The sequence below is a fragment of the Calidris pugnax genome, unplaced genomic scaffold (assembly GCF_001431845.1).
Source record: "Calidris pugnax isolate Ruff unplaced genomic scaffold, ASM143184v1 scaffold111, whole genome shotgun sequence".
Taxonomy (NCBI): domain Eukaryota; kingdom Metazoa; phylum Chordata; class Aves; order Charadriiformes; family Scolopacidae; genus Calidris; species Calidris pugnax.
This window is the reverse complement of record NW_015090872.1, coordinates 8,287,213-8,313,096: the sequence shown is the minus strand read 5'-3', so window position 1 is coordinate 8,313,096 and position 25,884 is coordinate 8,287,213. Positions and strand designations below refer to the sequence as shown.

General features: G+C 37.4%; 1 protein-coding gene across 15 annotated transcripts in view; it reads right to left on the bottom strand.

The window, feature by feature from the left end:
- Nucleotides 1-25,884, bottom strand: part of DLG1 (discs, large homolog 1 (Drosophila)) — a 134,751-nt gene that overhangs the window by 75,729 nt on the left and 33,138 nt on the right. For 3 of the 15 annotated variants that reach the window (XM_014945886.1, XM_014945885.1, XM_014945882.1), the window contains exon 1: nucleotides 14,623-15,188. The exons of 11 other annotated variants lie outside the window; for them this stretch is intronic. In XM_014945886.1, coding sequence (XP_014801372.1) covers nucleotides 14,623-14,847 — 225 coding nt within the window. In that variant the 5' untranslated portion in view covers nucleotides 14,848-15,188. Of the gene's footprint in view, nucleotides 1-14,622; nucleotides 15,190-25,884 lie in introns of those variants that run through there. One more of the 15 variants, XM_014945884.1, reaches the window with a different exon arrangement.

The following is a 25,884-nucleotide window of genomic DNA, read 5'->3' as shown; positions in this document are numbered from 1 at the left end:
AAAGTCAGTGAATCCAAGCTAGAGCTTTCCATTTTAAGATGAGTATTTCTTATTTTATTAGCAATTATATTATTCTGTGAGCAATTTATTGTTATCTGTCCAAAAATCTCTTTATAAAAATGAACAATTTTGCCCTAAAACACTGAGCATGAGCAGAAAGTCATTTGCTTCACAATAATGAACAGCAAACAAAACCACACTAGAAAAGCCACCTATATCAATCCATTCATTAAAACCAATAAGCTTTTTCAGCATGTAAATGTCAGAAAATTTTGGAAAACTAATGACCTTATTTACACATGAAGTGGCTTTACACTAAAGTGGCTTTACACTATTTCATTTACAAAAGGCTTCACACACATAAGTGCTATTGGCATATTATCTTTCTTTACATGTGCTGAATTCTTCCCAAACATACACTATTACTTTCAGTACAGTTCTGATTGCTTTATATGGCTACCCAGATGCTTTGCCTTTTCATTGCTCAGAGCTAAGGCTAAAATCTTTACCATGCAATTACTAGCTAGGTGCCTCATCTGATTTTACTCATTCTTACACCATGGAAACACTGGAAGCTCCACAGACTCGCTTCCATGACAACATGCAGCTATAATACAATCTCAAAATAAGTACCATTATACAACACACCCAGGCTCTAGAATGAGTCATAGGAGCCCTGCAACGTTTCAACAAATTAAGCATCTTTTATGCATTGTCAAACACTCACTGTTGTCAGCAAATTAAAATACTATAAAAGTTATAACAGGTTTACTGCCTAGAATTACTTGAGCAAACTTTCACTTCACAAGTATGACTCTTTTTTTTCCCTTACTATTTCACAAGTATGACTCTTTTTTTTCCCTTACCATGCTGTGTGCTAACAATTTGTAAAGATCCTAGCACTTTTCAGCATAACTCAGGAAACAACATAGCCTTATGTAACCTTGCAATGGAAAAAACAAACATTTATGTATAATTTTAATTTTACAGCATTGACTAAAAGCAAGGTGGTTTTAAAAACAAGGTTTACAGATAAACTGACTTATGGTCCGTAACTATCCATAGGCATTTTATCTGGATTTCGGGTTAATCGCACCGTAGAAACACAAGTCAGATTTGATCAATTTATTTTTACCAATGCTGAACACACACAACTATGGTGCATCCATACCTGGCTAATGCAGAAGCTGCTTCACCTCTCAAGCAGAGCAGGAAACCGGAGCCAGTCATTCTGGGTTCCTCACAAAACCAGCCTGTCCGTCTCATAAACTGGAACGAGGCCAAGTCAGCTATTGCTGGAACTAAAGTGGAGCTAACTAAGCCCTCATGTATCCAAAATGAGTGCAGAAGTCATTTCCATAGTTCCCTGCAATTTCCACGAGGACTCACCTGCTCAGGACAAAGATCCAGGAGCCAGAGGATGACGTTCAGCCCTGAGACCAGGCGCAAACCTCCTCTGGGAGATGACGCTGCAGTGACAACCACATGGCTCTGCAGAAGCCAGACCTAAAGCACAAGACTCACTATTCTGTACCAGTGCCAGGGAAAACCTGGGATCACATTAAGCCAGCATTTTGTGTCGGTATCACACTGACCAAAATGTTTATCAGCCACAGTCTGTGTGGCACATCCTTACTTCATTTACTCTGGATAAAAGAAATATTAAATATTCTGACCATAAAAAAGTGAGTTATCAATAAATGCTACAAGAAGTAGTAAAGTTTCTCAGAATGCTTTAAAATACAGGAAAAAATGTAGACTTTTCTTGTGTTATGACTTCAATTCCATTGATTTTTTTGGTCTAATCTTGACAGGATACTAGTTTACACAGTCATTTCTTCCAATTTCCATTTAGTTCAGGTAACTAAAATGCCTGATCTACAATAAAATGTTTGAAGTCTTCAGGATACAAATATATGAAATTCTTCATTACAGAAAAATCTGTAGAAAGGGCTAAGACAAGCGTTCTGACTTCTGAATTTACGATTCAGGAAAAGCAAAACAGGATTCATCAGACGCTCCAAGATTACAAATTATTTAAAGAAAATGTCACAATTTCGTTTCAACACTCCACAACGCAATTTTACTAAAGATTCAAGCTCTTGAACAATGAGAAGCTAGTAGACATCAATAAAACCCCTGGATCTACACAGTTTAAAGGAAAAAAGAAGGAAGGTTATTTATTTATTTACCTCCTTACCACAATTACTCAAAAAAAGACCTTCTTCATTCTTATGCCCTCAGAACAAGATACTGAGCTAAATGTACCTTTAGCCACAGTTCTATAATAGGTGGTCAGGCCATGGGTGAAGTTCTGGGTTTCAGGCTGAGTTTGACCCGTGAGGTTCAAATCTCCACTTCTGAGGCCTGTGCCCAAGCTGCTCCTTGCACAGATGGTGCCCACAGCCCTGGCCTCATGCCCAACCTGCGTGAGGAAATGAACTAAAGCCAAAAAGGGCCAACAATGGAACAGAAAAGACGAGTGTGAGTCTTCAGTCCAAGAGAAAGATATTTCCTTTAAAAACCACTTGAAGTCTGTTTCCAATGCTGTTTTGCATTAAAAATCTTTGAACAAAATGCACAACAGGTGCCATAACCCCGACTCTCCTCCTCTCATTAGGCTACAAACAAGCAGAAGCTGTTCTTCCACTGTTGAATCCTTGCCACTACAAGAAGGCTGGCCAAGTCCATGAAAATTCATGGATTCAGGGTTATTAAACACACAAGTCATCTCCAGCTCTTGGAATCCCTAAACTGGAACAGGCAGAAAGCTCTGAAAGCCCTCGGAGGAAGCATCACACCTATTTGTCCTGGGGTTATACTCTTCCCTAAGCCTCGCCCTGGATATTGCTAGAAGTGGGGTACCAGCTTGGCAGACATCCCAGCATTTTTCTTTTCCAGCAAGAAAAAAACATCAGTAGAAAATGATATTTTACAGTACGCTCTACCTCATCTGATTATGGTTGCTGAAGTTGAAGGATAAAAATTTATAAAGCTTGAGTAACGTAACTCAAGTGAAAATGAGCAGGTAGAGAAACAGGGCTGAAACAAATAAAAAATTAACACTAAGAGCTACAAAAGAAGAAAGTGGACTAATGAATATGCAAAACCAAAGCATTACGTGGCAATGCTATAAATAGATAACTATTTAATTGCTTTACATTTCAAGAACCAGAAAACAAAATGTGTCTTTTATATGAGTTATGTTACCCAGATACCTTTCAAGATTAATTCCTGCCACTCTGATCATCTCATGACTGATGCATCACTCAAGGGATGAGTCTATCAGATGGTATTTTCTTAAGAGACTGGGAGTTTTCTAGGTCAGCTGATCATGATCACCGAATGACACACAAAGGCCAGAAACTGAGATTTGATTCCCTGCATTTAACTCACATTAGTGCCAAGCTTCAAAACATCCTCTACAGATTTATCCAGGTGGTTTTTTTTTTTCCTAGTGTAATTTATTCAGAAACATCAAATAACACAATGTGCTACAGCCACAGATAAATTATTCTGTATTTCATGTCCCTCTCCATTAAAAAAAGCACAGTCCATAGAAACAGTAAAATCTGCCACACTGGATGAGAGCAAAAGGCCCAAATGGTGAAGAATCTTACTAACAGCAACACCTGATAGATGAGCAAGTAGAAGTTAGTTTTCTGGGAAAATTACTGGGCATATGTCTATCTCAGAACCTGACAGGGAAGGTCTTCCTGATCCACAATCTGTAAAAGCTGACTGCCGTCTGCCCTTTGCAGATTATTTAACTCCATTTTGAAATCATTATCTTTTTAAACCTTCTCTTCTCCACAGCATTTTGTGGCATTGACCTTCACAATTTTAGCAGAATTTTTACAGGACGTTTGTGACAGATTTAGAATTAGAGAACCATTAAACCATTTCTAATTGAGAACCTTCTTAATTTCAGTTTTTATTTTGTAAGTCTCTATCATATTCTCCTTCAGATGTCTTTTGTTTATTTTTAAATTAACTGTCCCTATAGATAACTAGATTATTCCTCTGAATGCTTTACTACCATTTTCCTTTTTACTTATGCTACCTCCTAAGACAAGGGAAACAGAACCCACCACAAAATTAAAAATACAGATACACAAGAAATATACTCAGTGTCACGTCCTGTGTTATTCTCTACTTCTTTAGTAATACCTGAAATTTCATTTACCCTTTTCACTCCTGCAGAGTACTACGGTAACGTTTTCAGAGAACTATCAGTGACAACCCCAAAATCTCTTTCTGGAATAGAAATACTTCATTTGTAGTGTATCAGTATATGTACACCCACAGGATTCTTCTTCTAACTCTGTTGCTCATTCATTACTGTACAATGGATGTCATCAGCTATTTTTGTGCCCATTCACCTTTGTCTGCTATTCTCAGCGGCTAGTTTAATTAACCTGAAAATAAAAATATTTTTTAAAAAATTTAAAAAAAAATAAATAAAATCAATCTCATACATCTGTCTCACAGGTTCTTCCTGTCCCTCAGCACCCTCACCCCGATCATTCATGAATATGACCTTCTGGGAATCCAGTCCCAGTTGAAGGGACCTGTTTTAATCAATTGAAAATCTACAAAACACCCTTCCCTTTTATCTCATGGCACCAGTAATTTTAACAGCCTTTGATCCAAGTACCATTATTTTCAAAGACTTCTGTTATTATAATGACCTTCTGATGACCACATGTTGCCATGTAGATTTCTATCTAAGTGTTCTCTGTTTTCAAAGAAGTCTGGAGGATCTGCAAGTCCTCATTTTCCCTTTAAAAGACAAGCTGATTTCTCTTCAAAATATCTGTTTAGCCATCTATGTGTTAATTATTTTTTAATAATAAATAATTTCTCAAAGTTTGTACAATAAGGAAGTCAGACCCGATCAACTATAGTCTCAGAGAGTACAGCTTAACTCCTTTCAGAAAGGGCATCATATTTGCCTTTTTTTTTTAATTTTTATTCTAGGAATACCCAGACAATTTAAACAAAAAGGTCACACACAACATAACAGACAGTTCAGTCATATTAAACACAAGTTCCTTAAGAAATCCTGAATAAATGTCATCTCTTATTGATCACCTGTGCCTCTTACCACATTAATTTAAATTCTCATCTATTGGCACCTGAACTTTATTATTTTTAATACAGTAAAATGAGTCATAGGAACTACTCCAAGCTCAAAGGTGGGACAGCCCTAGCTGGTTTTTTTTGCTCAGAGATAGGCATCTACTTTGGCATTCCAAACATATCTGGGAATATAGACTTAGGTCTGCACTATCATCGTCTTGATCAGTAGTATTTCACAGTCGATTTGAATACCACTTGATTTAGCATCTAAGTACTCAAGTGCTACTCTGTAATAAGGTTTAATGTGCTCAAATTCTAACAAGCTGTATACAGAATTTTCCCCCATGGTGTTCATCTTTTAAAAACAGTAACAACAATGATAGAGTTAAAATTAAAATTAAATGTAGTAGTAAAGAGATGTAATAAGTTTTAAAAAATAAACTATTTTCCAGCAGCTTACAGCTTCCAAACAGCAGTTTAAAGTCATTATATTAAATGTTGAATCAGGGATTCTGTGATGTATTTTGACATTTTCAAGTACAAACTTTATTTGTCATTATGCTTTTTACATAGGAAATACTAATTTATTACCCTGGTTTGGCAATTACATCATGTCCCACTAAGCTTTTGAAATGCTCATTATATTAATAGTCTTTAAAATTGAGTTTTCTATCTAAATTTGTCTAGCTTAAGTTCTCCGACTTGGAATACAGATGCCTTTTTCTACTAAATAAACAAGCTTTCTAGTTTCCGAAATCTATCTGTGTATATTTATAGTCTGTGATCAAATCATCTCCTGACTTTCTTTGGACGTACTAAGCAGATATTGCAAAGTTTTTCATTTTAAAGCAGGTCTTCCTGAACACAATCTACAGTTGTAGTGCATTTTCTGAACACCCCCAATTTATCAGGATCCCATTTCAGGCCAGGATTTTGGACTGGAAACTATACATGCTACAGACAGAATCCAGAGTTCCCTCTCTCTTCTCCAAAGGGAAAGCTGACTCCCTTCTCACCTGCTACATCACACAGTGTAGTGTGATACAGTCAGTTATCTAAGAAAAACAACTACAATTTACTTACTAAATTAAACTTCCTTTGAAGTAGAAGTGTACATCAGAAGCACAAGCGATCTTTACTCTGCTTCCTATTCTGTTATGAAAACCAAATGCTATTACCTGGGAGGCACATAATACAGGTTGCCCAAGCAACTTCTACAGGCATCAGTCTAAGAGAAACATTTTAAAATAAGCAAATATAAACACTATGAGGCAGCACTGATAAAGAAAATAAAGGAGAGGCTAGAACACTCATCCAAAACATTCCCACGGTACAGCAGTTTCCAGTAAATACTACACAATGCAGTTAGAAGAAACTGAAAATTCCACAGTGAAAGAAAAACTCTGTACTATACCTGCATCCCATAAAATATCTGAAATCATATTAGAAGACTGACACAACTACATAGGTACTAGACTCCAAAACCAGTAATACTGACTTAGACACAGTTTAAAACCCTAAAAGAATGAATACTCTCAAGGTGACTACAAGGACATGAAAGAAATGAACAAGCATTTCTATTTTACCAGCGTCAAAATAAATTTTGCACTATTTTGTCCTCATCCTTTCCTCTTATTTGTGAAAACTATGGATAAGGTGATCTGTTTTTATATAAGTCATTGCTTAGATGTATCATTTCACATCAGAGACTGCTACAAAGGACTAGAATATGCACTGGAAACAGTTTAATGGAGCAAAAGACTGAAAATTCATAAATGCCAAGATCAGCTTACAAGAGAGACAAAATGAGTCATAAATGTCTGTAATCTGTCTGGAGAACACGTCAGCTCAACTAAATCCTAATGTGCAGCTAAACACACAAAAAAACCCATGGAAGAGCAGCAAATGCACAAGAGAGCCAAGCTGCAGAGGAAGCCTGATATATTAGAGAAGTGGGTTACAGGCAGCGAGATGAAATTCAATACCGACAACCAAAGTCACATGGAATAGCAATAAACAGCACAGAGCCGCCCTGAAGACCAAACTGGGAGAAAAAAAAAGCCCAGAAGGGCTTTGGATGGTGGCAAAGATTATTTTAAAATTTTAAGAGATAGACACAGAAGTAGTCCTTACTCTTATTGACTACAGTTCTTCAGAGTGCTTTCTTGATACTGAGCCTTGTGTGCACAAAAACCTGGTACATGGAAGGGAACATTAACTCTTTCAAAAAGCAAGTGATAGAACTGCACAAGTTTTAGGATCCCTTATAGTTTTTTAAGGGATAAAACCACCATATGGTCATGATACATGTGAGGATCATAGCGCCCTGAAAAAATTGTCTCCTCCTACCCCACACCTCCCCAAAGAAAAATGTGCAATAGATATTCTTAAATGCGTGTCAGTGTGGAATGGGTGGTTTTAGGCACCAGAAGAATGAGCTGTGTTGGTCAGGTGGAGATTAGGACCTCACTTTAACATTAGCATCTTCTCTAGCAGCAGATTCCAGTAGGTAATGTTTGTAAAACATGAATGAGGTATAGAGAATGTACCCAGCTCTGAGAGTCAGGATGCACTACTGGGCTTATTGTCTTGGAGTCCAAGCAGTTCCTGGAAAAGCTCAAGCCAATAGCAAAAGATGACCGCTTGAAATGGCCAGTGATGATCCCAAGGAAACAAAGGTCCAGTTCAAAAGATACTACAGCTTTCTAAGTATATCAAGAAATAAACAGATTTTTTTTTGCAGGAACAGTCCCAACTGATTAGAAAGATTTCTCTTGCCTTCTTACTGGAGAAATCCTTAAGCATTCCTGAAATCATATCTAGAACTATGCAATCTTCACTTGAATGAAATTTGGGAAGGTGTATTAGAAACAGCATTAAAGGAAGTATCCTTCCCCAAGAAAGAAAAGCAGCCACTGGGACCAGTCTGTTACAGAGCCATTACATGATAAGAAGTGTGAATGATGTGGTTATACTAATAAATAGGTATGGGGCACTTCATTTCAATTGCACATGGGACGCACCACAAGACAAGGCAGATGCTTTCCTGACATTTTCGTCTTTTAGGGATCTGCCAAAGTAACATAAAACATGAACTGTGCTGGAAATGCTTCACAATATGCTTGTGCTTGAAGTCGCGTGTCAAAGATCAGTTTGAACTCACACCCAGGAAGAGCAGTGAAATACATGTTCTTCATTCAGACTGTCATGCACCTGTGATGGCAAAAGTAGCGTGAACAGCCCAAACCAGTAGGCTTAGTCATAAAGAGTTCATCCCTTGCAAAGGTATCTTTTATAAAGGGATCTACAGATACAAACATCTGGCATTTTACAACAACTCTAGAATACATTTGCTTCCATGCACAGAAATATCTGGGAGGCTGAATCAGTGTCAAAGCATAAGCAACAACAATATACAATACTATGCAGGTCTCAAAATGTATCAGTAGAATAAAGAAAATTGGTCTCAAGAGATCATAGAATAATATATATGAAACAGGAATCACTGGTTATTATGCGACAATAGAAAAAAAAATCACACTGTGAAACTCAGACGAAGATAGGGAAGGAATAGAGAAATACTAATTACCTATTGGGGACTATGAGTTCACTTAACAGAGTAGTTTACATGGGGTAGGACCACTGACCACTTCTGAGAATTCAAAAAAAATTCTAACAAAGATAAAATGATTCAAACATTCATACAGAAAACTGAAGAAAATGCTCTTCAGAACAAAAAAAAAAAAAACTAAACAAGAATGCTCAAGAGCATACCCAATTCACTAAAAATTTTAATAATTGTTATTCGTAAAGACAAATACAAGTACCTCCTCTGTTTTGGAGTACAGGGGAAAGCACTGGCACCAACAGAGGTTCAAGAAAAGAGAACCAAATTCTTCTGAAGAGATACTGCATAGCTAGCGCACACATAAAGATTTCAATTTATCTTGTTGGTCTCCTTGAGGTACTATAAATCCCAGAAAGGCTGTGGACACGAAGTTTACTAAGACTCTGAGCTGGGTATACACTACAAGTCTCTTAAAGTTGCGTAACACATGATATCATGTCAGCCCTCAAACATGGATGCAGATCATTCTAAAAAAACAAAGTCACTTTTTTAAAAAACATCTAAAATGGTTCTGTTGCATTAGCTTCTTCAAACTAAAAGGAACATCCTGCACATCCTTAATCATGAGAGTGCTCTTGATGTTGTAGACCAAAATAGAAGAACAGGAAGAAGACGGTGTTCACTTCAGATCCAGTGGTTGTCAGACATTCATTTACTTAATAATTGTATTAACTGAAACATATACAGCGTCTTTGGCAGCAAAACAGAAATGCTATACCACGGAAGCTGTGCTAGAGCTGGTTAGTAAGCTGACAGCTGGTGAAAGACAGACTGGCCTGTATTTGACTTTCAAAACACTTTGTCAATCAATACAAGCCTCAACTGAGAGGGCAACTATCACAATATAAAATAAATTAGTGAAGTTATATAAGAGACCTAAAGAATCCTACCTCTTTCACAGGCTTCCATGTATTTGGCTTCATGCAGCAAGACCCTGTTAGTCCACCTGAGTTATTAGCTGAAGACAATGGATTTAGAGGGGATCCAGAGCCTGCCTTGCCTGAAGGTTCAGAGTCTTGGGCGCAACGTAGACATAAAGCCCCTGCAGTAGCAGTAGTACTCCAAAAGCAAAACATTCTGTGTCTCCTTCTCCTTTGCTTACCAGATTTCTGACTCATTCTGGAAAAAGTAATTTCCTTGAGATACAACGGAACAGAAATACGAGGAAGTTCTGTTCTCAACACGGAACGACACAGAACAGCTGTGAGAGAACAGGTGAGGGTAGAACCCAAAGCCCTCTGGCAGCCAGCAGCGCCTGCAGGTACCGCTCGGGTTCTTATCAGCAGCGCCGTGCGGCAGGTGATAACTGAGGTGCCACCACCCCGCACATGGCGAGGCTGCAGCCACACACACACATGGGCTGGGGGGAAGCAGCACACCCCAGCACTGCACAGGCCTGTGCTTGGCTTCCTAAGGGGAGAGAGAATTGGCTACGGCAGGGAACCAGCCTGATGCTAACACAGTCTACACGACACTACACCATTCATGATATATATTCTTATCATTTATTGATTTTAATATGCTTTTTTAACTGTATATTTTTTTTAAATGTCAAACAAACTTCACAGCCTTGAGAAGTTTCCATCTCCACTGTGCACAGTTAGAAACTGCTTACAAAATGAACTAAAGGTTAGAGACAGTCCCTTAAGGCTTGAGTTTAAACTCTCAAGAATTTCCTATTTCTTAGTCTGTTGATTAGAACACATACTAATCCATTCCTCTTACGGAATAAATTCATACCATTATCTCTGCTATAATGCCCTCTTACGGAATACACAACCAATGGCTAAACTAACATTTATAAAACAAATTCATACTGTTACAAATGTGTGTTATTACATAGCTAAAAAAACCAATACTAAGAAGAAAACTTAGTACAGTAAAACTCATGTTTAAATTACAGAAGGTATTTTCTTATAGTTAAAATCATCCAAAGCAAATAGTATTTAAAACTGCCTTTTCATTTGTTTATCACAATATTAGCAGCAATTTCCAGGCAACGTATGGTTACACTTTAAATTCACAGAAAAGTCTGCATTAGAAATCTAAAAATGATAACAGTTCTTCTATGTGCTCATATAAACTTCCCTACAGTTACTCCTGTAACTCTTTTCTTCTTTACCGTATCACCTCTTTAAATCCAAAAAATGTATTGAATAAAACAAATCCTGGAAGTAAAGAACTTGCTGTTATGCAATGGCTGGCATAATCAAGATCTTAAAAGGAAGAGATAGAAAGACAAGAAATGACTGGGCTCAAACAACTCACAGCAGCAGTTGATAAGCTCTGAAATTTAAAATTAGTTTTTGAAATGCGTCACTGGAGTTAGGAGGGGTTTTCTGCCCTCCTCTCTTCCCCATCCCCCCTTCCTAAAACATGTTCTAAAAAATAGAAGTATAAATTAGCACAGCATATTCAAAGAGCTAAACAATTTTTCAGTATCAAATGCCAGAAGCGTATTACACTGTTACATGCTAAGAATAGCCTAAATGCACTGCCATTAGAACCAGTTCAATGCCATGTCAGTTTCAGATAAATCCCAGTTTCTGAATTTGTGGCACAACATGGGCCAAACACCACGGAGAATTACAACGCGCCCTGAGACATAAGAGCTGTGTTCCCTGTCAGGAACAGGTGCTTCTCAGAGCTCTGGAAAGACTTTGGGGGAAAGAACTGCCCCGGATACAGTTATCTTTGTTGATGTATTATGCTTATCTTTAGTTGGGCTAGTAACTCAAATTACCCAGTATTTTTTATTTGCATAACCACGTATTTACTAAGCTTATGGCTTAGTTATTCACCCTTGTGATAGCATCAATTTGTTGTACATTTGCTTTTATCCTTATCTTCCATTATATGCCACAGCTTTGGCTTTTATTAAAGAAATTAATAAGTTTGCTGACAAAAATTGATTGACCAGCTTCTAATCAAATTCCCTAATACTTCTAAATGAGTAACTAACTACTCATCACAGGGAATGCAGAAGGAAGAAATGTAGAATTAAAGGCCTCAAATGTCTGAGCGTGTTAAATCAGCTTCCCTGGACTCGAAAAGGAGAGCGGTGTGGTCAGCAGGGTGGGAAGGCGCTGCTACCTCTCCAGCAGTTCTCTACTGCCAATGGAACGGGTATTGACCCAGCAGGAAGTACGGCTGCTCCATGGACAGACTGCAATGTCTGAGCACTGAACTCCTTCTTAAAGTAATACAAAGTTTACAAATCACTACAACCTTCTCAAGCTCCATGCAAAGCACCCTGGAGACCTTGGCTAGGGCAGGACAGAAGCAACGAGTCAGAATGCCCACTTACTGACTGGGTTTGTACCATCTGTTCCCACTGCTGCCTTTTTCCTGTGATAGCTGGGTGATTTGTATCTTTTAATAACATTAAAAAGGGGCAGTGATAGTAAAGTAGGCACCTTTAATGTCTGAAAACAGATTGCTAGTCTTCATGGTGCTGTGGCTTTGCACAGTAGCCTTTCACTGCTGACCAGTTCTCCATGCCTCAATGGGTTTGTGCAGACACACATTCTTTTGGGCATAAGCCAAGCAGTAACTACAGCAAGAAGCAGCGCTACCATCGCCAGCACCAGCTGCTTCCCTGCCTCTTCGGGGTACAAGGCACCCTACTCAAGAAATACCCTATCGCAAAATCCAAAGTCCTTTCTTCAGCAAAAGCCCTCACCACCTTGCAGGGGAGGAGGTGACCTGTTGCAAATCCAGAGAAGGACAGAAGAATGCAGCCCAGTCTCCAGGAGTTTTTTCCCTTTCCCCAGTAACAGAGGGAACTAAACAAGTACCACCATCCCACACCATCCCACAAAGCCAAGCAACTGAAGGGACAGCTAAAAATGGGTGCTATGTGGCAGATTCACAAGGGAAGCAGAATGCCAGTACTTTAAAAAAACATGTTTGATTTTGTATATGTTAAAAATCACGATGTCACAAAATCAGGAATATATAAAACCCATCATCACAAGCAGAATTTCAAAAGACAAGGTTAGAGAAGTACATCCCATCTAATTATTTATGTGGACTCCGCAAATGTCATTATAGTCAAGTGATAGGGATGTATCTTAAATGAACAAATAAAAGTCATTAAGAATTTTCAGCATACTACATCACAGAACAAAAACTGAAGAGAACTGGAAAACAAAATTGCACCACAATGAGCAATCTTTAAATGTCTTTTTCCCTCCCTGAGGCTAGAACAGCTGCAATGGGTGGATAAGGTAGGAGGACAGTACAGCATCTTTCCAGAGGAAGAGGCTTCAATAAGCTCTTATGCTTTCAGTGCATCACTTCTGAATATGCTCATTAAGTTTTTTTAAAACCACTTCAAAATATTTTATGGTTTTTTCCCTCCTTCTGGCCATGAACATGTATAAGCAGCTCTTTTTAATGGAAGAACTGTCAGACTTACAAGAAAAATTTGGCAGGCTTTCACAGAGGTAAACTATCTTTTTCATAGCAGAAAAATAGAACAAACACTGAGATATTCCCAGAAACAGTTTCAGTTTGAAGGGATCTCAGGACCCTTATCTGGTCCAACCCATACTCAAAGCAGAAGCTACTTGATATTTTATTTATTGGCCAATTACTAGTCCTGACTAGTCAATCCAACTGCAAGTTTCATGTGTTCCGATATTACTTGTTCAAGCATTAAAAAAACAAAAAGCAACCATAGTATTTATTTAAAAGGCTAATACCGTATATTTTGGCTTTACAAAAATAACAGTACTTACAAGCTATTATATCTGCTTAATGCAACACTTAAGAGTTGTATAATGATCCACTATAGAAACTACAGGATCCTGCTTCGACATTGACATACATTTGCAGCAAGAAAATGACAATCCCCTTCTAAGATCTCCTATTTGTTGTTTACTCTAAATTCACAAACAAAAAAACAGCAACAAGCAGACTTCCAGAGGAAGAGCCAATTTAACATCTTTGAAACAATTACCAACAGATATGAAATATCTTAATAATATTACAGTATCTGAGAGAAATAAATTTTTCCTTTTTTTTTTTTTACAAGTTCTTGAAGTACATCAGGTTATACAACATCAAGAAAGCAATTATTCTTGATTAAGGCTGAATTTAGCTAAACAAAACAAATCTAGTATCACATTTTTAAACAATGCTGACATCTCAGCATTCTCCAAAGATATACTCATCTACTAATGCCAGCAAGTTTATACCTCTCTCAATTATCAGCCTTAAGAACTCATCCACAGACTTGAGATTTGGCTTGCCTCCTTTTACCCGACTTTCAACAATGATTACTAAAAACATCCCTTAGAGCAGATTGACAGTCAAGTTGAAAAATGGCATGTTTTTCTTACAGACTGCAATATGAAATATATATTCGGTATATAAGGAAGGTATTTCTCACCTTATTTATGGATTATTAGCAGCCAAAAAAACCCAGAAAATGGTTACAGGCTAGAATTTGTTGTGCTGCATATAATTAAGACTTTAAATTATGTAATCCTTTAAATGCAATTCCTTAACCAGGAAACGCATGGTCTTTATTTGAACTGTCATCTCACTACAGCTATGAAATTGGTATTTCTTAACTACGTTATTCCCCTCCAAGGCTAGGCAGTAGAATGCAAACTACATTTTTCAGTATTTCATTAAAATATCTCATATCTAAACTTGTTGAAGGCTCACCACTTGCAAAATAACTTATAAAAAAATCAGATCTCATTGAAGTGCTTTCATTTTCATGCGTTAATGCTAAAAATCACAGAGAGCTCTGTAAAATACAATAATGGAAGCAGACAGAAAACAGCATTTATAAATCAGGGATTATATGAAAGCATGCGTATATAAACAGATCGCTATTTCTGACTAGTAAGTAACCAGAAAACATGCAGACACAATAATTTCAACAAGTGGCATATTACCTGGGTGGAGCTGGCAGCAACAGAAATGCAGTCAATGAAACCGTGTCTCCGAGTGAAAAATGCAACTATCTGCTGCCAACGGGAAGGCTCACTCCGTAACTCATCTGTGGAGCCTTTCTTTGCCCACTGCTTGTGCTTTGGGCCTACAGAACTGTGGCTTGAGCTAGTGTTGCCTCGATTGGCGCGAGAATAGAGGAGTGTGTTATTTCCGAAAATGTAATTCATCTCTGCAGCTCTGCAGGTGGTTGCCAGGCAGTCTTACTTCCCTACCAGCTGCTGAGTGGTGAATGAGCAGGAAAAAAAAAAAATGCAGATAGAATTACAGCAGCATCATTTACAAACCAGGAAAACAAAATTCTTGATAGCTGATGCTATTTTTCTTCCAAGCTTTTCCACCCCCTACATCCCTTCTCTACCTGTGATTACAACGATGAGAATAATCTTGAGCAATTAAAAAAAAAAAGCAAGCAAATATTTTTCTTGTTTTTCCCTTTTCAGAAGCCACAGGACTGAATGCTTGTTTTCTCTTCCTAGCTGACAACAGATATTTAAGAGAAACCGGGTAGCAGGTACAGTACAATGTTATAAATTCACAGCTATGAGGATGGTGGTGCATGATAACAGCTACTGGGTGGAGAAAGCATGGATCAAAAATAACCAAGTTTCAATCACTGCCTATAGTAAGATCCAATAGCATCTTTTCATTTCCTTGCTTGCATAAATTATAAACCTGAACCGAATAAAACGGAGCTTGCAGTATAATTGCACTTGCTCTCTGATTCTGTCTTTGTGAAAATGTTTTACAGAACAAAAAGACCTTAACAACACATTCAGAAAAAAATATTCAAGAAAGAAGCGTTTGCTGATTTCTTCTTCTTCCCCCTCCCCCCCAGCTCCTTACTGCATAGAGCACTACAGAGGGAAGATATCATTGTGCCACAAAACAGTCATTTTGTGTTGCGTATCAATGGATGTCTAGAGGGGTTGTTTTGCTGGGGGGGGGGGTTTCAGTCAGCAAGAAGATTAGAGATAGCAAGATTAAACACTAAGAGTCAACACTCCCTTGTTCTTATTCCATGTCACAATCATAACACCCATTTCCAAAATTCTGTGACTACCGTAAGCATAACATGAAAACAATAAATGTACATATTTGTGACCCAGCATTATTTCTCAGAGTACAAGAATTGGCAAAAAATGAAAAGTTCTTATTATGCATTAATAAATTTTCAGTAGCATTACTTTGATTTTCGATGCAAATCACAAGAGCATTACTGCTATAGATGTACACGGTCGCTGCTCTCTTCACAGCAAAAAAGAATTCACACAGTAATGATGTAAAAGATGATATGGAATTCAAGCTACCTTACAGGATTCACCATTCTATTTTTTTACAGCCAACTATTTTTTGAAAAAATCCTTCAGCTTGCATCACAGAGATTACTTAGGAAACCAGGCAAGTGTCAAGGCTTTCAGTACAGGCTTGCCTCTGGAAATCCAATACAAAGTTATCAAAACTGTTTGTGGTATATATCTGTACAAAATGCTCTAATACTCATCATTATGACACCAGGGCAAACATTTTCAAAAAGGAAAAAAACTCTCCATATGATGAACAAAGGCAGAAAAGTTCCTTACAGCACTGCCACAACTTACAACACCACAAGTCTACAAATCCACCAGTGGGGGTAACCAAGTTCCTCTATATACTTTTTTTGGTGCAATATAATCATCTTCTTAACAAATTTTTCCTGACAGCTATCCTATTCCATGTAACAAATTTTTCCTGACAGCTTACATTACAAGCAGAAATAATAAGTACATTAATTTAAAGCTGTGTAATAAATCAATGCACCATTTACTTCTATTCACTCGTGCAGCTCAATAATGTATCACATACAAATATTCTGAGTACATCTTTCAGACAGGCTTTATTAATATTCATAAAATACAATGGCTTATCAGTGTAAGTCATATGAAACTCCGTCTGCCTTGTGCAGTGTCTTCAAAGCTATGTTCATAAGATAGATAATGGAGGTAAAGAAATGCCTGAGACATAGTAGATGCAATGATCCTTTGAAATGGACAAGCTTTTTATAATGTGAATTCTTTTCATGGGAAGATTGCAGCCCTACCTGAGCTCTGTGTTTTCCAGACTCAGAGAAAATACCTAGTTGAAAAAATGCCTATAAATTTATTACTGGAGACATTTCTTAATCCCTGGCTATGATTGAAGATGGTTGCAACAAACTACAAATTACACGCTTTGAATTCTGAGTCTTTATAAAAAGACTCAGAGTCAAAGTGAAAGTATTTTTTATGTGTTTCTTCATATGTCCATGAACACAGACTCCAAACTGGGAGTCACATGGGAGAGTATTGTTTAAAATTCTGAAAGGAAACATCACAACACATGGAGAACAAATGTACAAAGTACCTTTTTTTTTTTGCTGTTGTATCAGTCTGTCTGAAGATAAGACAGGTTTGCTCTTTTTTAAGACAGTTTCTTTCAAGGATGATTCCCACCCAGCCAACATCAACTCCGGCATCACTTACAAAGAGACTTTAGAAATTAGCACTTCAGGAAAGGCTCGTATGAACAACAAGAAAAAAAAAAAAATTCTGAAAGTGAAGCTATGATGATTTCATTTCGATGGAGACAAATCCAGAAAAGTACTTCAGGAAGAGGTTATGCAATCCCGCGGGTGATAAAGACAGCAATCTGTGTCACCTACACTCCATATGGATCTTACTGATACTGAGCAAGATTTGCTGATGCCTAAGGAAGATACAGTTGCAGTTATTTGTAGAAGGCGTCTGTACTGTGGTGATGAGACTAATCCTGATTTTTGCAAGTTCCAAAGCAACCTGAGGGTAAAGGCATGGTATAAAGGCAGAGATGGTGCAACATCAGGATAATGCAAAGGAGTCCAGACTAGAAGAATGGTCACTTGTACAGTTGAAAAAACTGTGGATGGGAGTAAAGACAAGAGCTTGTTTTGGTCAAAGAGCATTTCAACAGGTCAAACACCTGCAGTAGATATAAGAGAAAGTGCTATTTGGACAGAAAAAGAAGTATCCAGACAAAAGAGACAATGTAAGAATCATCAATACAGGGGCAGTAGACGAAATTGCACCTGTGAATGACTGCCCGGGGTCAGAAGGGAGAATGGGGAGGCTCAGCAGGGAATTTCAGGAAGTCCTAAAGGGAGTCAAGAGGTTCCATCATCCCTTTTTCTTATTCTGGATATTGAACTGATGGGCACAACATTTAAAAAAAAAAAAAAAGAAAAACAAAAAACAATCCCACACTCTCCCCACGTCCTCCCCCCCAAAAAAACGCAAAAAAAAAATACCGAAACAGCCCCAAACACACACACACCCCCAAAAAAAAACCCAAACCACCACACCAAAACCAAACACCACAGCAAACCAAAAAAAACCCCTATTTACTGAGGCAAGAATTGAGACTGCAGATTAGAAGAAAAAACAAAACAAAACAAAACACACCCACCCTAAAAAAGAAAAAAGACAAACCAAACCAGCACATGATTAATTAACATTTCTATGTCAGTACCCATACCTTTATACAGCTTAATAAATTTACTGCAAGACACATCTCCATTTGTAGTGGATGCCAAGTAACATTATTTGTTCTGTAGCCAATTAACAAGATATAGTAATCACAGTGGTTACTGAATTTAAAAATTAACATCAAATACTTGGAACATAGTTCCTCTGACTTTGTACCGGAGCCAATTCTTATTATCAGCTTGCTAGGACAAGTTAAAACACGACAATGCCCTATTTTCATCTCAAAGATAAAGTTTTCCTGGGCATACCTTTACAAGCAGCATGCCTACCTTGAAATTAAAGATGCACAGCAACAACAACTGTTTGCATATGCAAACAGCAGTCATTTCTCAATTACCCTTTTAAAACAATAACAACAAAACCCCTGGAGCATTTGAAAAGCGTCTTTAGCCCATCTTAGCTTTCAGTTGAGAGACAGGACTGAAAGAATAGCCCTTAATCAAGTTTGACTTATACAGTCAACAAAAAGTAGGTATTTTACCACTGAAAGTATCTTATAAGTAAACACCCCAGCACAATTATTCTATAATGATACATTTTATTATAAATATTGACTATAAAAGATCGCTACATTATTACTCATACTACACCTCAGACAACCTACCAATCTGTGCAGATGAAACTGCCTGGTCTTCCATACCCTGTTCATGAATCTCCTGCCCATCTTTTTGGCACGCCAGACCGATAAAAACATCCTGTGTTTAACGCAAGTTTCTTTAGGGTTTCTTCAATCATCAGAAACGAACCCAACTGCCTTGGGAGCTCACGGTAAATCTCAGGGAAAAAGAGTATAACCAGTTATTAAGACGACTTGATGTTGATTACTTCATCTCAGGTTGTTCTAATGTTTGGATTAATCCACAGTCCATCTGTTACAGTTTTTCTTTCTTGTTGACAAAGATTTGTTGTGCAGATCCATACTGAGAAAGGGGCAGATTTGGTCAACTGCTTCTTACGATAAGAAACAAACTGACGTCTTTGCACATATTTGTGTAATTTTCAATTACAGGAAGTTTAATAGTAGTAAACTAGCAAGAACATGGGCAAAATATTTTAATTAAAGACTGTAGAGCACCTCCTCTCCACAGTGATGACCAAATTATGATGCTTCTCTAAAAATGTGTATCTCTGAGGGTATGTTCAAATCTTTCTTTGTAGCCTTCGCTATTCTAGATAAATTCCTAACTCCAGCAATACTGTCATAGAATCCTAGAATGCTTTGGGTTGGAAAGGACCTTATAGATCATCTAGTTCCAAATCCCTGTCTTCCTGCTGGAGATGTCACAAAGCTTTAAAAAGGTCTCAATTTAGAAAGAGGTAACAGATTGCAACTTTCTCACAATCGTAATCGATCTTGCAAACTACATGTCAACTGATCTTTAATTGCTAAATTGAAACAGCCATCTTCCATCTTCAGGGTAATCTCACCCACCTGCTCAGAGAAGCAGGATTTGGGAAATAAAATAAGCAAGGAAACGTACTAGGGCAAACAGGAAGTCACAATTACTTTGACTGTTGAGTAGCCCTGAATGTGCCCTTCATAATTCCTCAAATCATAAAGACCATCAGTTCTTTCCGAGAGCAGAAAAACTCTTCTAATGAACAGAGAGCTCTATTTTAAAAGAAGCTCCACAAGCTCCAAAAGACTTCTGGGCAAACACTTGAGGGAATGGGGAGATCGGAGGGAAGACAAACCAGGAGATAAAGAGAAGGGAACCTATTAAGCCTATCAGCATAAGATTGGGGTTCACAGGGAAAGGAGGTTGTCCTGCATTAAAGGAAGCATGTGTGTACATGCAACATTTATATAAGCAGTTCCTCCCCATACAGATTAATAGGAAGGAGTTAAAGGTGCTTGCGTCCAGCAGAAGAAAAAGGGGCAGAAAAAACAAACAGTGTATGCTCTAACACCTTTCCCAGAAGCCAAAAGACTATCAGGAGCTGACTGTAGATCACTGTGTTTAGGGGCTGTAAAACAACTATCACCTACTAATTTTTATTTCTGAACATACATTTATATTTTTTAAATAACCACTCCCTAGCAATTTTCAGTTTTAGTGACTCACCCTTACTGCCTGTACTTTATTGATATCTCCTGACTCAGCCCTTTCCCAAACTGAGGAGTCAAACTGATTCATTTTTATTGTACTGTAGCTACCGTCTGCCTCTGACCACTCTTATTCCTCTTCTGCGAATCATTTTCAGACTGATAGGCCTTCATCAAGATAAGGAACAGTGCAGATTTCTAGAGTGATAAAATAATGCAATTTTATTCCCATTTGCTTCTACAGATATTCCTTATATTCCATTTGCCTTTTTGACTGTAACTTGAGTACTGAGATGATTATTCCATTAATCTGTTATAACTCTGAGCTCTCATTCCTCTGAGATGATGCAATGAGAACACAAGTTCTTACGAGATCCTTCTGGTAACGTCCATCCATCATGATTACTGATCTTTTTTCTTACCCTTCACTTTCCTTTTGTCATGGCTTTTTTTTTTTTTAAAGCATTTAAATCCCAAGATCTTTTTTGCCTTATTCCACAACAGCTTAAATTTCTCTGTCAGCTTTTTTTGAGGAATTCTATTTTGTGTATCTAAGAAAACCTAGAAACCCACATCAACAAGATGATCTCTATGCACATGTTCTAAGAGATTTTTATGGAAGAACTTCTCCTTACAATACTTTCATTGCTTTCTCATTAGTAAATTCTCCACACACTCATTGATTCTGTTTTTTAGAATAGTTTCACCATGTTTTGCCAGTACAGAAATGAGAGCGAGTTCTCATTTCTCCTCTCCCTTTCAGATGGTAATTTAAGAACGAGCACCACCTTGCCGTATTTCACTCCTGTCAGTTTAAGTAGACTGTTATACAGTATTGCAGCACCAATAGATAAGCAGTTTCATATCAGAGTTAATTTAAAACCATTAAGCTTAAATGCCATTAGGCCCTGGAAACACTTTTCCAAAGATGTCTAAACATGTGAAAAACACAGGCATACACTAAGTGGTGACAAGGCATTTATTTCGCAGAGTAAAACTACAGTGTGCATGTAGTCAACTGGACTGCTCTACTAGCATTACAAAGCCCGTCATATAGAAGGTTTGGGTACCACTGCTACACACTATTAGAAACTTTTTTGAAACGATGTGTACACTACACTAAGTAAAAGGTATCTGGCACAAAAACAGGGGCTGCTACTTCTATGCAAGAGGAAAGGTAAGACTAGAGAGGGTACTTCTTACCCAACAACCACCTAATCACAGCATTAGGTCAAATAAAATGCCCAACTAACCTACTGCCTGTCTCAGCAGCTAGTCGTGTAGCACACAGAGTAATCCCTCCCAACTACACCATCCCAAGCTCCAACAGGGCAGAGATTCCCAGAGCCGAAGAAGGTAAGCTCTGTTGTACTGCTTTTACTCTAATAAAAGACTACTTTCACTCTGATGCAAACTGAGCCCGAGTAAGTTTAATTTCTCCCAGATCTGACACTGCCAGGTAAAGACAGAGAGAGAAGAGGGGCACTGACGTGGGGCGAAGCGACTGGTTCCAAGGTACTCAACGCATTATGAGATTAGTTTCCAACCCTGCACCAGATGCTCCACTTCAGTAAAGAAATTCTTGTAGTTAAAACCTGGGGGTAAAACTTTCATCTTTTTTCAATGCAGAACAGTATTTCACATTAGTTTGAAATACTCCACTGTTCAAAAATAGGAAAACAAACTCATTTGTATTACTGTCATAATATTATGAACTCATAGTTTTCATCACTGAAATAATTTTATATAACCACAAAAGACTCCACCACTGAGCTTTAAAAGCTCAAGCAGCATTAATCTGCATGTCTGAAATATTTTTTTTTTAACTTTGGTGTAGGGATTTTTACTGCATTATCTGCAGCTGAAGTACTCTGGCAGAATGTACAGCACTCAGCCAGGACGATGGGCCTTTGCATGAGATCAAACAGGCAGCCAGCAATGACAAAGGCCCAAGCAGGTCACTGCCCGACCTGCTCAGTATTGTCTTTGCCCAGCACCACTTGTGCAGAGGTGATCATTTCTGTCAACACCTGAGAACAGCAGAGTAGGCAACTGTGTTGCATGAAATATATACAAGAGTCCATAATTACGTAACCATAAATTAAAGATTAACATACTTCCCCTTCGCCCCCTCCCTCCCCCTGACACCTATTTTCACAATTCCTGGATTGTTCTGCTACTTCATTAGAATAGCTGTGTGTAGTCATCAAAGATGACAAATATTCAGCCAGTAGAATACCTTTAGTTCCTTATGGCTGTGCTATTTAGCCAGTAACAAAAATTTTATTGTATAGCACCAATAAGAAATTTTAAACACCTTACTAGATTAATAAAGCTAGTGCAATATTCCAAGTAAAACATTTAAGTTCAGTTGTCAATGTCTGCTACGTGTATAAGGAATAAAACAAGTGCAAGTGTTTTTCTCACACCCTTTGAAGATTGCTGATATGGTGAAAATCTCCAGAGACAGACCAGCAAAAACGATTTGGTTCAAGGAAAGAGAACTACAGAGACTTTTCTTAACCAGTAAATCCAGCTTCCTGTTACTGCGGGCAGCCACATCTTAATATCACTTAGAAACTTATCAAATACTGGGAAAACTCTCTGAGAACAGCTTTGTGCAAATATTGAATGGGAATTGTGGATATAAGGGAATTGCATTGAATATTGTAATGCTAAGAATTTATTACAGAACACAATGAAGATTAACACTTACCACACTAGTCATGGTATATCTTTCCACTACAAGGTATACTTAATACTTTACACACTATTGCGTTTCCTTTGGAGGTTCTGGATTATCAGTGAAATAACAGCCCCAGATAACAATATACAATACACAAACATAATATAGAAACACATACAAGCCCAAATCAAGGTCTACACTTAAATATTGAATTGCCACATCATAAACATAGAGGCATAAATAAAATATTTTACCTTTCATGTACAGGCTGCAATTTAAGACAGAATTTTGTCTTACAAACATCATGAGCCATTATTTTAAAACATGGCAATAATTATTACTCAAAGCTTTTTTTTTCCTTGAGAGAAAAATCCAACTTCCGTTCCACAGTTTAAAAAAATCTGTTTTCTGTCATATCACATCTATGACAGGTTTCATTTGGTTGGAGCTATTTAATAAAAACTAATGTTAAATCAAAAAACAGCAATCTGAATGTAAAATAGAGAAGCTAAATTCAGTTTTACAATTTAAATAAACTGTTTTATAGCATCACCATCTAGTGGCCAATCTCGGTAGCAATGTACTGCTTCAATTTCATCAAAGTCAACTCAACTTTATCACATCTTATTTCATAACAACTCAAGGAACCTCTCATTCTAATTGCAAGTTTCTATGAAGAATTTGGAAACCTCATGACAAGGAAGTTCTGGTACTAGCTGCCTATATATCTGAAAATATTCTTTGAAGTGTCTGGGACACAAATTTGTAAAGCATTTTAAGTTTGACCATTTTCACTATCTGTTCACGACTCTCTACCATAAAACATTAAAAAAACCCAGACTTTTACAGAATTAAGAAGCGTTCTACTTCACACAGAATTAAATAGCAAACAGAAGACACGAAATCTCCTGGGTCAAGTTTATTTCCCTGATACTTGAGACATATGAAGTATACATTTCTTCTTAAACAAAGCTCCACCCTAACAAGACAAAACCTGTACGCCCTGCCTCATGTTTAAACTTTAAATCAGTACAGATTGTATCAGTCATTTCACGCTGCTTGCAAACATGCAGTGTCTTATCCCAACCTGAATCTGGGGTAGCCCACCCTCTCTGTCAAGAAGGTAAAAACACCACCTTGAGTTACTGCAGTACTTAATGTACAACATTTGATAAATAGCTGTCACATGCTTATCCTCTAAAAATTTAGGATATACATTTGTCTTTTTGGTCACTGAAAGCTGCTCTTTGAAAATCATCCACCTGTCCAAGCAAGCTGTAAAAGCTGCTTTAAGTACTAGAAAATGTGAAAGCTTCTCTCAAGAATAAAATGTTAACTAGTTAAAGCCAGACATCTCCTTTCTTCACTATTCTCTATTCATGTTTGTTATTATTGCTCTAGGCTGCAGAGGGTTTCCAATAAAATAAGGTATTCCTCAAAATCTGATTCTACTGCCCTCTGCAGCATTTCTTAAGCAGCAGCATATGATCATAAAACCTACTATTTACATTTGTTCTTTAAACTAATAACTCATTTCAACTAATAGTCGAAATTCCAAGTGTATTTAACATTTAAAAAAATATCTTCTCAATATTTTATTAGTGAATAAAGACAGGAACCTCTATTACATTTAGTTTCCTTAAGCAAACGTACTATTGAACAAATCTAATCAAGATCTTGTATATTAGCCAAAACCTGGTCCCTACACAGTGCAACAAGGCAACCTACCAAATACATTACACAGAGCACTCTTCACTCAAACCTGGTTGCTAAATTGATTTTCAGCATGAGCTATGCCAAAACTATGAACATCTTGCAAATCATCAAACCAGCTATGCTAATAATACAATACCTACGTTGGTTTTTTTCCTGACATGACTTGAGTTCAGGTTTTAGCAGCATTTATTTTGTATATTAGCCAAAACCTGGTCCCTACACAGTGCAACAAGGCAACCTACCAAATACATTACACAGAGCACTCTTCACTCAAACCTGGTTGCTAAATTGATTTTCAGCATGAGCTATGCCAAAACTATGAACATCTTGCAAATCATCAGACCAGCTATGCTAATAATACAATACCTATGTTGGTTTTTTTCCTGACATGACTTGAGTTCAGGTTTTAGCAGCATTTATTCCAATAACTTCAGCAAACCATCTCCTGACCGAGAGCTGACTGTGAGCTCAAAACAATTTTACTCTAAAAAGTCCCATAAAGCCTTCCAGGTGCTATGAAACTATGGATGCACCCCCTACTCCAAATACCCGAAGACCTCAAACTCTGACTGAAAACTATTTATGCAAAGAAGTTAACTTCTTCAGTAGAGAAGCAAGCCAGCAGCCAACTTAGCATCAGAATTTAAAGTTCCACAAAAAGCTGTTGAACAAAGATAACAATATACAATACACAAACATAATATAGAAACACATACAAGCCCAAATCAAGGTCTACACTTAAATATTGAATTGCCACATCATAAACATAGAGGCATAAATAAAATATTTTACCTTTCATGTACAGGCTGCAATTTAAGACAGAATTTTGTCTTACAAACATCATGAGCCATTATTTTAAAACATGGCAATAATTATTACTCAAAGCTTTTTTTTTCCTTGAGAGAAAAATCCAACTTCCGTTCCACAGTTTAAAAAAATCTGTTTTCTGTCATATCACATCTACGACACGTTTCATTTGGTTGGAGCTATTTAATAAAAACTAATGTTAAATCAAAAAACAGCAATCTGAATGTAAAATAGAGAAGCTAAATTCAGTTTTACAATTTAAATAAACTGTTTTATAGCATCACCATCTAGTGGCCAATCTCGGTAGCAATGTACTGCTTCAATTTCATCAAAGTCAACTCAACTTTATCACATCTTATTTCATAACAACTCAAGGAACCTCTCATTCTAATTGCAAGTTTCTATGAAGAAT